Source organism: Condylostylus longicornis, unplaced genomic scaffold (assembly GCF_029603195.1).
Source record: "Condylostylus longicornis isolate FDR11 unplaced genomic scaffold, ASM2960319v2 ptg000159l, whole genome shotgun sequence".
Taxonomy (NCBI): Eukaryota; Metazoa; Arthropoda; class Insecta; order Diptera; family Dolichopodidae; genus Condylostylus; species Condylostylus longicornis.
The window spans coordinates 268,773-283,334 of record NW_026578127.1 but is presented as its reverse complement, the minus strand read 5'-3'; the positions used below and the strand labels follow the sequence as shown (position 1 = coordinate 283,334).

The 14,562-nt window shown below is 30.2% G+C and overlaps 1 protein-coding gene across 1 annotated transcript; it reads left to right on the top strand.

Moving 5' to 3' along the window:
• Window positions 1-284: 284 nt before the first annotated feature.
• On the top strand, window positions 285-12,161 carry LOC129616025 (uncharacterized). Its single transcript, XM_055531452.1, has 6 exons — window positions 285-365; window positions 1,411-1,480; window positions 3,708-5,405; window positions 10,734-11,003; window positions 11,560-11,595; window positions 12,028-12,161. Exons 1-6 carry the CDS (start codon window positions 285-287, stop codon window positions 12,159-12,161), a joined length of 2,289 nt encoding a protein of 762 aa, XP_055387427.1.
• The last annotated feature ends 2,401 nt before the right edge of the window (window positions 12,162-14,562 follow it).

Genomic DNA, 14,562 nt, shown 5'->3' with positions numbered 1-14,562 from the left:
AGACATAAATAAAATATGTAAAATAGAATATCTTCAGCACATGAGAGTAAAAATTGACCCTCTTAGAAATAGTGGATCCGTCCCGCAATGCAAGGGATGCCAGAGGTTCGGTCATGCACAAAGATTTTGCCAAAGAGGGACTAAATGTGTTGAATGCCAGTAATCACATGACGACAGAATATAATAAGAAAGATCATTTTTAGGCAAAGTTCGCAAACTGCAACGAGGCACACCCTACTAGATACCGAGGCTGTTTTGTGGCTAAGGAATTACAAAAAAAGAGAATGAAAAGGAATTGGCCTAAACGGGTTTTTGGTAATCATGAACGAACTCCAAGAACGATTAATGCTTTTATATCAAATAAGGTAAAAATGGTGTTACATACTTACAAGTTGCTTCCAAAATGTCACAAAATTAATAGATAAAAGACCTAAGAAAGGCATGAATAATAGGAAATTGACAATAATACAATGCAAAAACCTAAAAAAATTGACGGTAGCATAATTGAAACAATGCAAGACGTGATGCAAAGAATTGGCAAGATCTCACTGAAACCAATTACTATAGAAAAAAGCTACACTAACGTCTAGTAAATTTAGCAACCCTGAAGCAATTTCGGAAAACGTCAGTAAATAAAATACGAATTTCCACGCGGAATGCTAATGGCGTTTTAAGTAGAAAGCACGAATAGGAGGTTTTCCTTAAAGCTAAAACTATCGATGTATTTCTGTTGCCAGGAACACTTTTGGGGAAGGATTTAGATGTGATTCGGCAGTTGATTAATTCTGTCATTCTACTGACTTATTGGCGTACTGATGCCAACGAAGTTCGGAAGGAAAAATACAAGATTCTCTGCATTCAAACGTAAATAGACTTTAATAATAAATATTTGACTTCTTAAATACTCAAAAGGAAAATAGAAAATTTTAATAATTAAAATTAGAATAATTTTAAATAAGTATCATATGATAATTATATAAAAGGCAAGCATACGAGAACTACTAAAGAAACGTATTATTCGTTGTGAAAAGCAACGAAGAGTACTAATAAATCGATAAAGTGAATCACCAGAATAAGAAATAATGTAGAAAAGGAGGGCATATAATTAAGGAGGAAAAATAATTAAAAGTGGAGGGCACATGATATCCAGAGTTCGCATATTAATGACTAAGCCCGCCCTTATCTACCCAGTCATCGGCATATGATGTTTCATCCTGACCTGGGACGCTTATCATTAGCTGACGTGTAAATATCAGGCTGAAACTCGCAGAACCAGAGCCGCCACGACAAATGACTACGACACGCATGTGACTTTAGTAATTTTAGTAACTTTTCTATCCCAAAATTATTTGAGGTCCAAAATTTGACTATATGATGAAACTTTGGCTACATTTGCTAAAGATAAAGTAGTGGGAAATAATATTAATATTAGCAGTGGGATCTAATGCTGAAGAATCGACCATAAAATTACAGGAAGCAGGTAAGTTAATGGGCAAATACAAGAAAAGTAAGGCTTAATGAAAGTAAACCTGTATATGTAAATTTCACAAACAAAAATTTAATAAGACCACCACAATTGAGTTTGAATGGTGCTAAATTATCAATCCAAAACAGAGCGAAATACCTAGGTATAACTGTGGACGTAAAGCTCAGATGGAAAAAACATTTAGAGAGGAAAATAATAGAATTAGAAAACAAATACAAGGAAGACTAATGGCTCCTAGGTCGTAGGTCTGGATTGTCAATATACAATAAGGTGTTCACATATAATCAAATCATAAAGTCTTTTGACATTGAATTTGGCCTTTTGACTTTTTTTTTACATTGAGTTCAGAATGGATACACGTATTTTATTTAAATATATTTAAAATATATTTTTAATTTATCCAAACATTTTTGAATCATCAACTATATTGGAATGAACTTAATAAAAAAGAAAAAAAAAATAATCGTACTCTATTTTTATTTATTAGCCAGCATAAGAAGTTAATAAAAGAAGGGAAAAACAATATTGAATATGCATCGATTTTTACTTTTTTCTTTCATTCTTCTATATTTGTTGTAAAATGGTTAAATAATGCACTAAATGTAAAAAAACTTACTGAAAAGGTTCGTTTTGTGATTGCGGTGGATTTTTGCAGCGTTCCTACCACATCAAGTGTGTTGATGTACAAAATAAAAAATTCGTAGAAATTAAAAATGGAGAATAAAAACAAAAATTAAAAAAAGAAATTAAATCATTTCTTTTTTTTCTGCTTTTGCTTTTAAATACAAGTGTTAAAAATCATCGAAGAACAGTGATAAGCGAACTCAATCTGTCATCAGACCTGTCAATAATGGGGGACTTTAACCCAACGTAAAACAGACTTGGATGATCATAAACTCCTGAAATTAATCAAACTGACTAGCCAATAGTTTTGCTCTATCGTGTTTTTGCGTGTATATCCTGTGAAGAAAGGCACAGAAGTGCTGTCACAGCACTTTAGGCTTATTCGAGAGTTCTCGTTCGCTTTAGTCTTTTTGTCTAAACCTTTCCTTCTATAACTCGTGAGGCCTCAACATTGCCCCTATGTTTGCGCCCTATGTTTCATGGCACAGTTCCTTATCTACTTACTTACTTGGAGGACACCCAGATCCCTATATATCACTATCGCGCACATACCAGGGAGCACCCACCATATTACGAAGGACCTTGTTCTGGAAAATTCGTATTTATTTGATGTGTGTTTGCTTGGTATCACCCAATAGCTTATCATTTGGTTTTATATAAACACGTTATTGTATGTTGGCAATCCAGACCCACCACCTAGGAGCCAATAGTTTTCTCTATATTTGTTTTCTAATTCTATTCTTTTCTTCTTTACATGTTCTTTCTATCTGAGCTTGACATCCAAAGTCATACCTAAGTATTTTGTGTTTTAAGAATATAATTTTAAGAATACTAAGCGTGTTTTTTGAATTGATACTTTAGCACCATTCAAATTCAATGGTGGTGGGTTCACTAAACTTTTGTTTGTGAAATTCATATATACAGATTTGCTTTCATTTAGCCTTATTTCTTCATTTGCTTATATTGTTACTTGCATCCTGTAACTTTTTTTCCGAAACTTCAACACTTGACCTCACTGCCAGTAGTACTGTGTAGTCGACAAACGTAGTAAAAGTTACACCATCTAAATCTGGAAAATCGCTTGTATAAAGGACGTATAATATAGACCCAGAAAACTGCCTTAAGGCACACCAGTCCTAATTTCCCTAAGCGTGATTCAAGTAACTCCAGGAATTGGAAAGGTACCAATTTCTTAAGTTTAAATAATAAACCGTCGTACCAAACTTTATCGAAAGCATTGGCCACGTCCAGAAATATTGTCGAACATATTGGGTATTCCTCTAACACCTTTTGCACTGGGTAAATTGCTGAATGCTTTGTTCCAAAAACCGAACTGATGGTTTGGAATCAGTTTCTTATTTTCTATTATAAGCATCAGCCTTGTTAACAACAATTTTTACAAAAGGTTTTGATATCATTGGTAGTAGAAAAATTGGTCTATGTGATTTTGCCTCATTTAAGGGTTTCCGGGATTTCCTATCATAATAAGTTCCGCTACTTTCTAAGTAGCGGAACTTTCCCATGATCCATCTGCTTTTTTTAGTGAAGGGATTCGCTCTCTATATAATTCGCGTATGATACTGATTTAATATTCTAGTCTTCACTGAAACCTGGTTAAACGATTCATTCAAAAATGAAGAAATACTTGATAGCACTTGGTCCGTATATAGAAATGACCGTGATTATAATTCCACGGGTCAATCTAGAGGGGGCGGAGTTTTAATCGCCACCAATAATCATGTACCAAGTCAATTGGTATCTTCTAGGGTTTTTTCAACTTTTGACCATCAATTTATTAAAGTTCACTCAGGTAAAAATTATACCTACATAGGTGTGGTCTACTTTCCCCCAAATTCTGACGAGTCCTCATACAATAATTTCTTTGCAATATGTAACGATATATTCACAATTATGAATGAGGATGATAATATTGTAATTTTGGGTGATTTCAATCGACCATCATTATCTTTTGTCATCGATGATTTTGATAACCAACTTCTTCCTATCAATTTCATGGATGACATAAATTTTGACCTTATTAGTACTTTTTATGGGAACGACTTACACCAGGTTTTTCGTTACCCCAACAGTAGAGGTAATTGGTTGGATTTAGCATTTTCTAATGCTTATGACACCATTAATGTTCGTTCTGCCACTGACGAAAAAAATCTTTTCCGAAACTCAATCCATCACAACGCGTTGGTTTTAGAACTACCCTATTCCAACCATAAATTCTCAAATACTTACAATAACGAAATTGTATATGATTTTATGAACGCTGATTACCACGGTATCAATTATGCCCTTAGTATAATTGATTGGGAAACGTTGTTGGAGCAGCATAATTTAGATAATATTATCTATGATTTTTATTCCATTATCTTTGAAATAATTGACAACCATATTCCGAAAATCCGTAGAAAAGACAAATTAAAAGAACCTTGGTTAGACCGTAATTTAAGACATTTACGCAAGCGGAGAAATAAATTGCACCATAAAATTAAGCACTCTGGTAATGACAACAACTCACTTATAAATGATTATAATGAGTTGGCGAATGAATTTAAGATTAAGGGAAACGAGGCATATGATAATTATGTCCAAAATATCGGTAACTCAATAATGAGCAACCCTAAAAAGTTTTTCGACTTCATTAATACTAAACGTAAATCATCAGGTTACCCGATTTCGATGTGTATGAATGGCAGAATGTCTTCATCTCCCACGGAAATTTGTAACTTTTTTGCTGACAACTTCCAACAAATTTATCGCCCTGAGTTACCCTCTAATAATGTTAATTTCAATCCTGCACCCCTTGTTAATAATACCAACCCGCTTTTCGAATACTTTCATTTATCGGTAGAAAATGTTTTTCAGGGCATCAGTAGTCTAGACGTTAAGAAGGGATCTGGTCCTGACCTTCTGCCACCAATATTTCTTTACAATTGTCGCTACACCTTGTCAAACCCTCTTACTTCAATATTTAACATATCTATATCCACCGGAGTTTTTCCATCAGCTTGGAAAAATTCGTATCTGATACCAATTCACAAAAAAGGTGACAAAACAGCGATAGAAAACTACAGAGGTATTGCTATTCAGTCTGCTATCCCAAAATTATTTGAAAAATTAGTTACTAATATACTTGCACCGGTCATCAATCCATTATTAAATAACGAGCAACATGGTTTTAGAACTGGTCGCTCGACAACCTCAAATTTTACAGTTTTCACATCTGACGTTCTTTCATTAATGGAAAAAGGTTTTCAAGTTGATATAATATATACGGATTTCAGTAAAGCTTTTGACCGCATCGATCACAATACCTTGGAGCGTAAACTAGTTAATTTTGGTTTTAAGTTCCCTCTACTAGGTTGGCTCAAATCGTACTTCTCGGGGAGAACCCAATTCGTTAAATTCCAGGGGATTAAATCTAAACCTATTCGCGTTCATTCCGGTGTTCCTCAAGGAAGTCATCTAGGCCCTATTTTTTTCAATGTCTTTATTTCTGACCTCTCTCATTGTCTATCGGGTATTTCTCATCTAACCTACGCTGATGATTTAAAAATGTGCCACGTTATAAATGATATATCTGATACTAACTACCTACAAACGAAATTAGTACTTCTTGATAACTGGTGCATTGCTAATAAATTAGACCTTAATGTTAAAAAATGTTATATTATCAGCTTTTCACGAAAGCGTTCAATCGTTTGCCAAAATTATTCTCTTCAAAACTCCACCTTAGAACGCGTCGACCACATAACTGACTTAGGTATCATTCTAGATAGCAAATTAAATTTTAATGCACATTATGATTATATGATTTACAAAGCAAACAAGATGCTGGGATTCATAAAGCGTAGAGCCAGAGAATTTGACAATATCTGTGTTACAAAATCACTTTATTGTTCTCTGGTTCGCTCTATTTTAGAATACGGCAGTATTATTTGGGATCCCGCTTTTGTAACACATAGTAATAGAATTGAATCCGTCCAAAAACAATTTCTCCTTTTTGCTTTAAGAAATCTTTACGATCCACATGACTTTCACAGTATCCCTTCCTACAAAGTTAGGCTGCAGTCCCTAAATATGATTAGCCTTGAATCTCGCCGTTCTATGCTTTCTCCGTGTTTCACGTTTGACGTTATAACTGGCGTTATAAATGTCGAATTCATTAAAAGAAAAATGATTATCAATAATGACGTCAGGCCTACTAGACACACTAAATTTCTAAAAGAACAGACACATAGAACTGAATATGGTAAAAATGAGCCCATTAATAGGTGTTGTACTGTATTCAATCGTTTTAGCTATCTTTTTTCACCTACATATTCCAAGAACACTTTCAAAAAAAAAATTCTTGACACTTTATACTAACCATAACCTACCACAATTTTTAAGTAATTCATTGACCTAATTATAGTTTTTTTTATTGTCATAAGTAGAAACATTTTTGACTTTTTTTAGTAAATTTTTTATAATATCATATTACACTATATTGTACTTTGTTATAATTTGTGTTTTTTCTTTTGATTCACTTTTGTTTGTTATACTTAAAATTTCTAATTTTGCTGCATCAGCAGTTATGTATTTATTGTTTGTAGGTTAAATATTAGTAATATTTTTTTTTTTCTTGTTTCCTGTATTAAGCATAAGCAATTTTTTTTGTATTTTGTATGTAATAAGTTTCTTTTTTGTAAATTAATATAAATTATGTTAGCACCTTGTTTGGTGTAAATAAATAAAAAATAAAATAAATAAAAAAAAATAAAAATAAAATTTTCTTTTGAGTGATGGAGTTCTAGCCAACTGTTTGCCACTTGAAACTGCATTTTGCTATCCCAATAATCTAAAATTTTCTGCCTTAAGTTTGCAGATCTCTTCTTTAAGCTCCTTACAGAGGTTCTCTAAGTCACTTATACGCGAATCGTCCATTGGTGCCTTTCCTGATGTAATGGGCCTTTTACTTACCTTCAGAGGTTTTACATTTGTTGTCTTCAGACCTTCTTTCTATAAAACCTTCTCTGTTTTTTCTTGACAAACGGTTTCCTCAATTTCGCTAAACTATATTTTTTTTGTCACTGGCGACTTCTTTGAATGTCTTGAACATTCAGCCGTAAACGTCTTGAACGCCGACTTCCGTGGCGACTCCTCTTCCGACACTTTGGTAGATATCGCTTACATATTTATATTCTTATTATTGGATATTTCATATTCGTTTATAAGTCATATGGCTATTAACGACTGGAGGTTGTGGAACAGGAAACCAAGTTCAATAATTTTGAAAGCCTAATTAATACTCCTCAGTAACAACCTATTAAAAACAACGTGGCTCGAGCAGGCCTCCCACCTAACCTCGCAAATCCAGGAGATATTATTCTGCAAATGGTTAGCAAACTACAGGCTAATATAAAGATGAGGATATATTAATTGCAAAACCTTTTGCAAATTGACACCATTTCAATCCCAAATTTATTTTGAATCGAGGCAAATTAAAATTGATCACAATCTAAATAAGTGAAAAAATAATTAGTTCTAAGAGTAAACACAAAAAATTTAAAACATTACTCATTTGGAATAATATTTGAATTTATTTAATTATTCACATTTTAAGCTTGCGAAAATTTCTATATTTGTTTTTCAATCGCTTTCAATTACTATCAATAACTTGAAATTTGTCAAAAGATTGAATGTTATTTTGAGATAGATTTCAATGATTTATTATCTAGTATATTTTTTTACATTAATATTTTTGTATAAAAATTTTGACACTTCACTTTTATAGTTTAATAATTTCGAAATTTCTTTTGCTTTTAAATTTAGAAAATTTTTTAACTTGTACTTTTTCAACTTTTTTTTTTTACTTTTTCAACTTTTATTTTTTAACTTTCACTCTTTTATGTATAACAGTTTTGATATTATGTTTTTAATTTTTGATTACATGAATACAAAAACATCTATGTACACAGAAAATATTCACAAAAGCTTTTTTAATTTTACCGATTTGCTATAATTGATGATTCAAAATTAATTAATCTTTTAAAATTTTTAATATTTGATTCTTACACTAAAATTTTCATACCCATACGAGCGTATGTTCGAAGGGTATACTAAATTTGCCTTGCCGTTTGTAACGCAAAGAAACAATGTTCTAATTCTGAGTTGTCTGTTCGTCTGTCCGTCTGTCCGTCAATCCGTCCATCCGCCATAACGATAACTCAAAAACTAATTGAGCTAAGTTCATGAAATTTTTACAAATGATTTGTTAGAGTAAATGCCAGAAAGCTATCTAAATTGGTTATGATCGAGATATCGGTTCGGGTACTTACGATACAACTTTCAAATTTATTTGGCTATATCTCAGAAACTATTGAAGCTATAACATTGAAATTTCACACAAGCGAATATATTATCAGGACCAATGTCGAAAAGTCGTTGAAATTGCTTGGCTCCTACTGGTAGCAGATATATAACTTGAAAAGTAATTTGGTTATATATCATGTCATAAAACTCCAAAAGTTATTTGGCATTATCTTAAAAATTATTATACCTACAATATAGAAGTTTCGTGAAATCAATGTTATGTGTAATAAAAATCATTTAAATTTCTTGACTGCTTGTAGTTGCTGCCAACAACTTTAATAGTAGTTTGGCCATATCTTATAAAATATTGAAATCATAGTGCTAAAATTTCTCATAAACGAATATAGTAATACGGCAACTTAAGGTAACGGTAAGTCTCATAGTCGGCCAAGGCATATTAACTCGTACATAGGATAATAAATTCATGCGGGTATAACTGAGTTAATACCGTAAGCCCTATTTTTTCTCGTTTTAAATAATAATTTTCATTTTACTCTAATTATTTAAACAATAGGTACTACCTCTACCAAAAATCTGCAGTACGTACAAGGAAAAACATGATTAACCTAACCTGAAATAACTTTAAGCTAACAACTTTTTTACTTCTGTTCTTTTATTCGTCGTGTTTCTATAAAATTATTTAAAAAAAAAACACAAAAATATTTTATTTAAAATTCATATTATAGTTCTATCCGAAATTTGCTTGAGGAAAGAAGAAAACAATTTTTTAATTTACCTGACGATTACAACAAAAGTCGATATCCTAACACAAAAATTAAATTTGCATGGGTAAGGGATGGCAACATATTTATTAAAAAAAAAGAAAAGTCAAAAACTATTAAAATTTACGATATAGATTCTTTCAATGACGTCATTTAATAGCCAGGAAAATTATATATTGCTTTTTGATCCCCAAAATAAGTTTATAAATAATTTGAATAAACTAATTTTTTATGAGAGTAATTCACTTAAAATTCTATACATTAATATAAGAAGCTTAAGAAATAAAACTGACGACTTACATTTAATACTTGATTCTGTTCCACGTATTATCCATATCATAATGCTCACTGAAACTTGAATTAAAGACGATGAACGGGATGATATTCTGATACCATGATATTCCCCAAGCACTTTAATATAGGAAAAATAGAAGGGGTTGTGATGCAGGAATTTTTATTCATAAAAGTATCACTTATAAAACATAGCGTGATATTTCTAGCCTAACAAACATAAATTTAAAATTAAAAAATATCTTTGACTATAATATCACATGTACATATGTATATTATATAGACCACCAATACAAGACGTTCAATATATTGCCAGTTTCTATAAAACCCTTGACGAATTTTTAAATAAAATGAACCACAAAAATTGTTTAATAGTAGGAGATTTTAACTTTAATAAACTCGATAAATACGATTTGCACGTCGAAAATTATAAAAACTTTATTAAAAGAAATGGTTACTTCTTCTGCAACAAGCAAATAACGCGACCGCCTATGTGCATCTAACACGTGCATCGATCATATACTAACAAACAACATAAACTTAAACATATGTATGTAAATCTTATTCAATTAAAATATGATATATCATACCATGACGCAATGTTTATAGAAACAAATGCCTGCACCAATAATTACAACACAATAATAGGTATAACTGCAATGCAAGTGTAATTTACGAGAGAATTGATTATGTTAAATTGAGTAATAAATTAAAAGTGAGTGAAATTTTTAATGTAGAGCATAATTTATTGAGTACAAATGACAAATATGAAATTTGATGATAATTTTCAAACCTTAGATTGATTATGATGTAATAGAATTAATAAAAACTAAAAATTATTGACATGACAAGTTAACTAAAAATTTCGAAAATGACTATTTAAAGAGAAATTATAAGTATTGGCTAAATAAATTGACAAGTCTTAGAAGAAAAAAAAAGAAGAAGCCTGTTATGGAACAAAATTTGACAAATGTAAAGGTAATCCAAAAACAATTTGAGATAATAAAAAAACCCATAACTATAACTCGAAATCAAAATCGAAATAATGAACATAACTTTTTTAAAAACACTTTGACTAGCGAAGAAAAAATAGACAAATTAAATAATTTTAATAAATTCTATAGCACAATATGTATACTATAGATAGGTGAAGAATTATGTACATATATATGTACTATAGGTGAAGAATTAGCTAAAAACATAAAACCGGAAATTTTAGTATAAAGTAGATTACCGAATTATAGGTTTCGTTTTGAAAATGTTAATTCGTACTGTAAAGAAATACATAACTAAACTAGAAAATACAAACTCTTGTGGTAATGATGGTTTTTGTGCTGAAATATTCAAAAAATGCTGTGAATTATCTCCTTACTTGACGTCATTGATATATACTTCATTTGTTGAAGTTATATTTCCTGAACCTTTAAAAATAAATAAAGTGGTGAAGGTACCGAAGATGAAAAATGAGGGTAATACTAGCAGCTATAGACCAATACTCATATCTTCAATAATAAGTAAAATAATTGAAAGCATAGTTAATGATTACTTATCGGACTACTTAAATAGAAATAATATCCCCTCTATTATGAACATCGGTATCGGCCGATATATTATCGGCAGTTCTAATCGGTTTTGGGTTTCTTCTGTCAACCGGTTTTGGGTTTCTTCTTTCAACCGATTAAAAGAAGCTTTTTCATACAAATTTTTGTATGAAATACAAATTTCTGTAAATTGGAGAAAAAGTTTTTTTTTCTAATGACATTTGTTTTCTTTCAAAAGTTATTTTCAAAAAATTTTTAAAACTATTTTGAATTTGGTTTTGATGTGCTAAAAAGTTGTTGTAAGCAAATTATTTTCTGTTAAATTTGTAAAATAAAAAATATACATTATCGGGAAAATGTCACGTGAATTATATTTTGAAAGTGAAGAAACGGTAGTAAGTGAAGAAACGCAAGCTATTCAAAGACGACATATAAGAGATTCAACTAATCCATTGGATTTAGACAACAAAATGTATGTTTATGTACCTATTTTATTTTATTATTTATATAATATGTACACATTTTTTAGGTTTATCCAAAAATTCAGATTATCATTCCTTGCCAGGTTTAAGTCCTCTTTCATTTTTTCTACTAACCGCGCAATTTGTTTTTTGTTGCTTACGATTTTACTCCTAAATAAAATATATGAATAACATTTTGAAAGAAAATAATTTAGAAAAAATGCTTACATTTTAAAAAAGCAAGTAATTACACCAGTTTCCTTGATAAAATGAAAATTTTACAAAAAAAAAATCGACAATTTATCGTTTTCATAATACCAGCTAATACGTTTCCTATACAGGAAAAAAAAGCTTTCCCGACTCCGATAAAATTTACCGATAAACAATGTTGGTAATACAAACGCAAAATTTTGCCAATAAATTATCGTTTATCGGCCGATACCGATATACATAATAGAGGGGATTATTAGTAGTAGACGGATCTGGAAAAAATTTGAATACAACAACTTCAGTATTTGATATGATATCATATACAGAGAAAAAACTAGACAGCAAAAAGAAAGTTGGAATTATATTTTTTGATTTATCCAAAGCATTTGACTTTGTAGATGGAAATTTATTATTAAGAATTCTATATAACAATGGTATTACCGGCACAGCATATAATTAATTGGTCTAAGAACTATTTAAGCAATACAACCCAATACACTGAAGTACAAATAATTAAAAGTGTTACAAGAGCAGTTGATTTTGGAATTGTTCAGGGTAGTTCCTTAGGTCCTACGCTTTTTTTATTATACGTTAACGAAATAGAAACGGTCTGGCTATAGTATATAGTAATAATAACTATGCAAGAACAAAAAATAAAATCAAATATAAAATAAATAAACATACCTTAAAAATAATCAATAAACATAAATTGACAATAAATTCTTCAAAAACAAAATACATAATATGCTTCTAAAAATCGTAGGAATATTTTATAAATTAGTAGACAGTACCACTTGCTCTAAAAAAATCCACATATTGATTTAGAGAAATAGTACAAAACAAAGAATATCAAAATTGAGTACATTACAAAAATAAAGCGATTAAAAATTTGTTTAAATTAAATAAAAGACCACACACATTTGAGCTTTACCAAATGTTTAATATAAATTCAATATACAAACAATACACAAAATTACAAATAGAGCGTATAGGTACACAAAGTTCATCTTGAAAAAATTCTTTCAAACACCAACCTCATTCAAAGAATTGATACGCACTTGCACAATACTAGATCTGCAGCAAGCATTAGAACTATGACAACAGGAGCAAGAAACGTCTACAATCAAGATGTCAAAGAGTACAACAAAATTCCGACCAGCCTTAAAAATTTAAATTTTTCAGAGTTTAAAAGGAAAATTAGTTCATATATTTGATTTTTGTGATAGAAAAATCTTAAAGTTTAAATATCTCGCTTCTTTTTATTTTATTTTTTTTTATTACGTTATTATATAAGTTTTTGATATCTTGTATATTGTAATTTTTCATTTAAATATTTTAAATTTTTGTATATTAAGCTTAGAAAGCATAAATGTATTGTATGTTTATGTATATATATACATTTTATCCTAAACTTTTTTCTGCAAAAACATAACACAACTCTTTTTGAGAAATTGAAATAAATAAAAATTATTATTTTTAAAGATTTTAATTTTAATTTATTACATATAATTCGAATGACATTAGGGACTTTCGAGCATGTTGATGGGTAATGGCTTCGTTTTAATGAACAGGATCTCGGAGATGTATGCTACAAATATTGGTATTAGCCCTGCCACCAGTGAAACTACAGGGACAATTATTAATCATTTCAGCACGAATCTGGTCAATTCGTCCTATTGTTTTTATGTAATGGACACCGCCTTCTCACATCAGCTTCTTATAGTAAGTGTATTTGGAATGGTTAGTAATGTTACTAGTTTGACAAACTAATACACCAGTACTATCTCTCAAAGAAGCTCCAAGCGAAAAAATGAATGGATGACTAAATTCTACAGGCAATTAAAATTCGTGATTCCTGTCTAAAGTAAAAAAAGAAAAATTCCAAATGACCAACATATTAAGAAATTACTACAAAAGTATAAAAATAGGGTCAAGTTTCTTGTTAAAAATGCAAAACTTTTTTATTTTTCAACCAGGATTGTGCAAAGTGCGAATATAATAGGGAGCCGCAGGAGATGGCTGGCCAAATCAAATAAATAAAGGAGAGCATCTCCAACGTTATGAACAAGTGCTTTGTTTCGGTCACCTAAAATCTTTCCGTCACCTTTTAAAATTTAAGGGCGGTGACGCAACAGATCCCATGAATTATCGGGCCATTTAAATCTTAAGTGCTTTTCCAAAAATTTTAGAAATAATTAAAAAAATGATTTCAAGTTTTTTAAAAAGCAACATACTACACCCGAAACAGTTTGCACACTCATTCTCTCTTAGGGTCCAGGACTGTATTTTTGTCAGCCGTGATTTAAGTACTACACATAACCGAAAAAAGCTGTTTATATAAATAGTCAAACATTATTTATATTTTATCAGAGTCTGTTGAACGGTGACATACTAAATTCTAACGAGATTTACTATCAGAAGTTTTAAAGTAAAATGGTGAAAATTAGTTTTCTTGAACAATTTGAATTTGGCAAAGCGATCAAAGTGCAACAAACAAAATTTATTGCATTTGAAAAGAAGAATATTACGTAAATTATACAGAAAATTTTTTTCAATAGTTGATAATATTTCCGAAATATAATTTTTTTTTATTGGTATGAAAAGAAAACTTCGCTACATACGCACTTTATCAAAGCTGATTTTCTTCTAATTAAGACAACAAACAATAGAAATTGAAATCCATTAAAATTAGGAATATTATACATACCTGACTTAATATAATTATCTACCTGACTTAATCTAGAATTTGATTATTTATTTATATATACATATATATATTTTTTTTGTTATTAGTTACAAACTAAATTTATACCTCTTTTAAACCTTAAAACTGGTCAAATAATTAATTTAAAGAGCCAAGT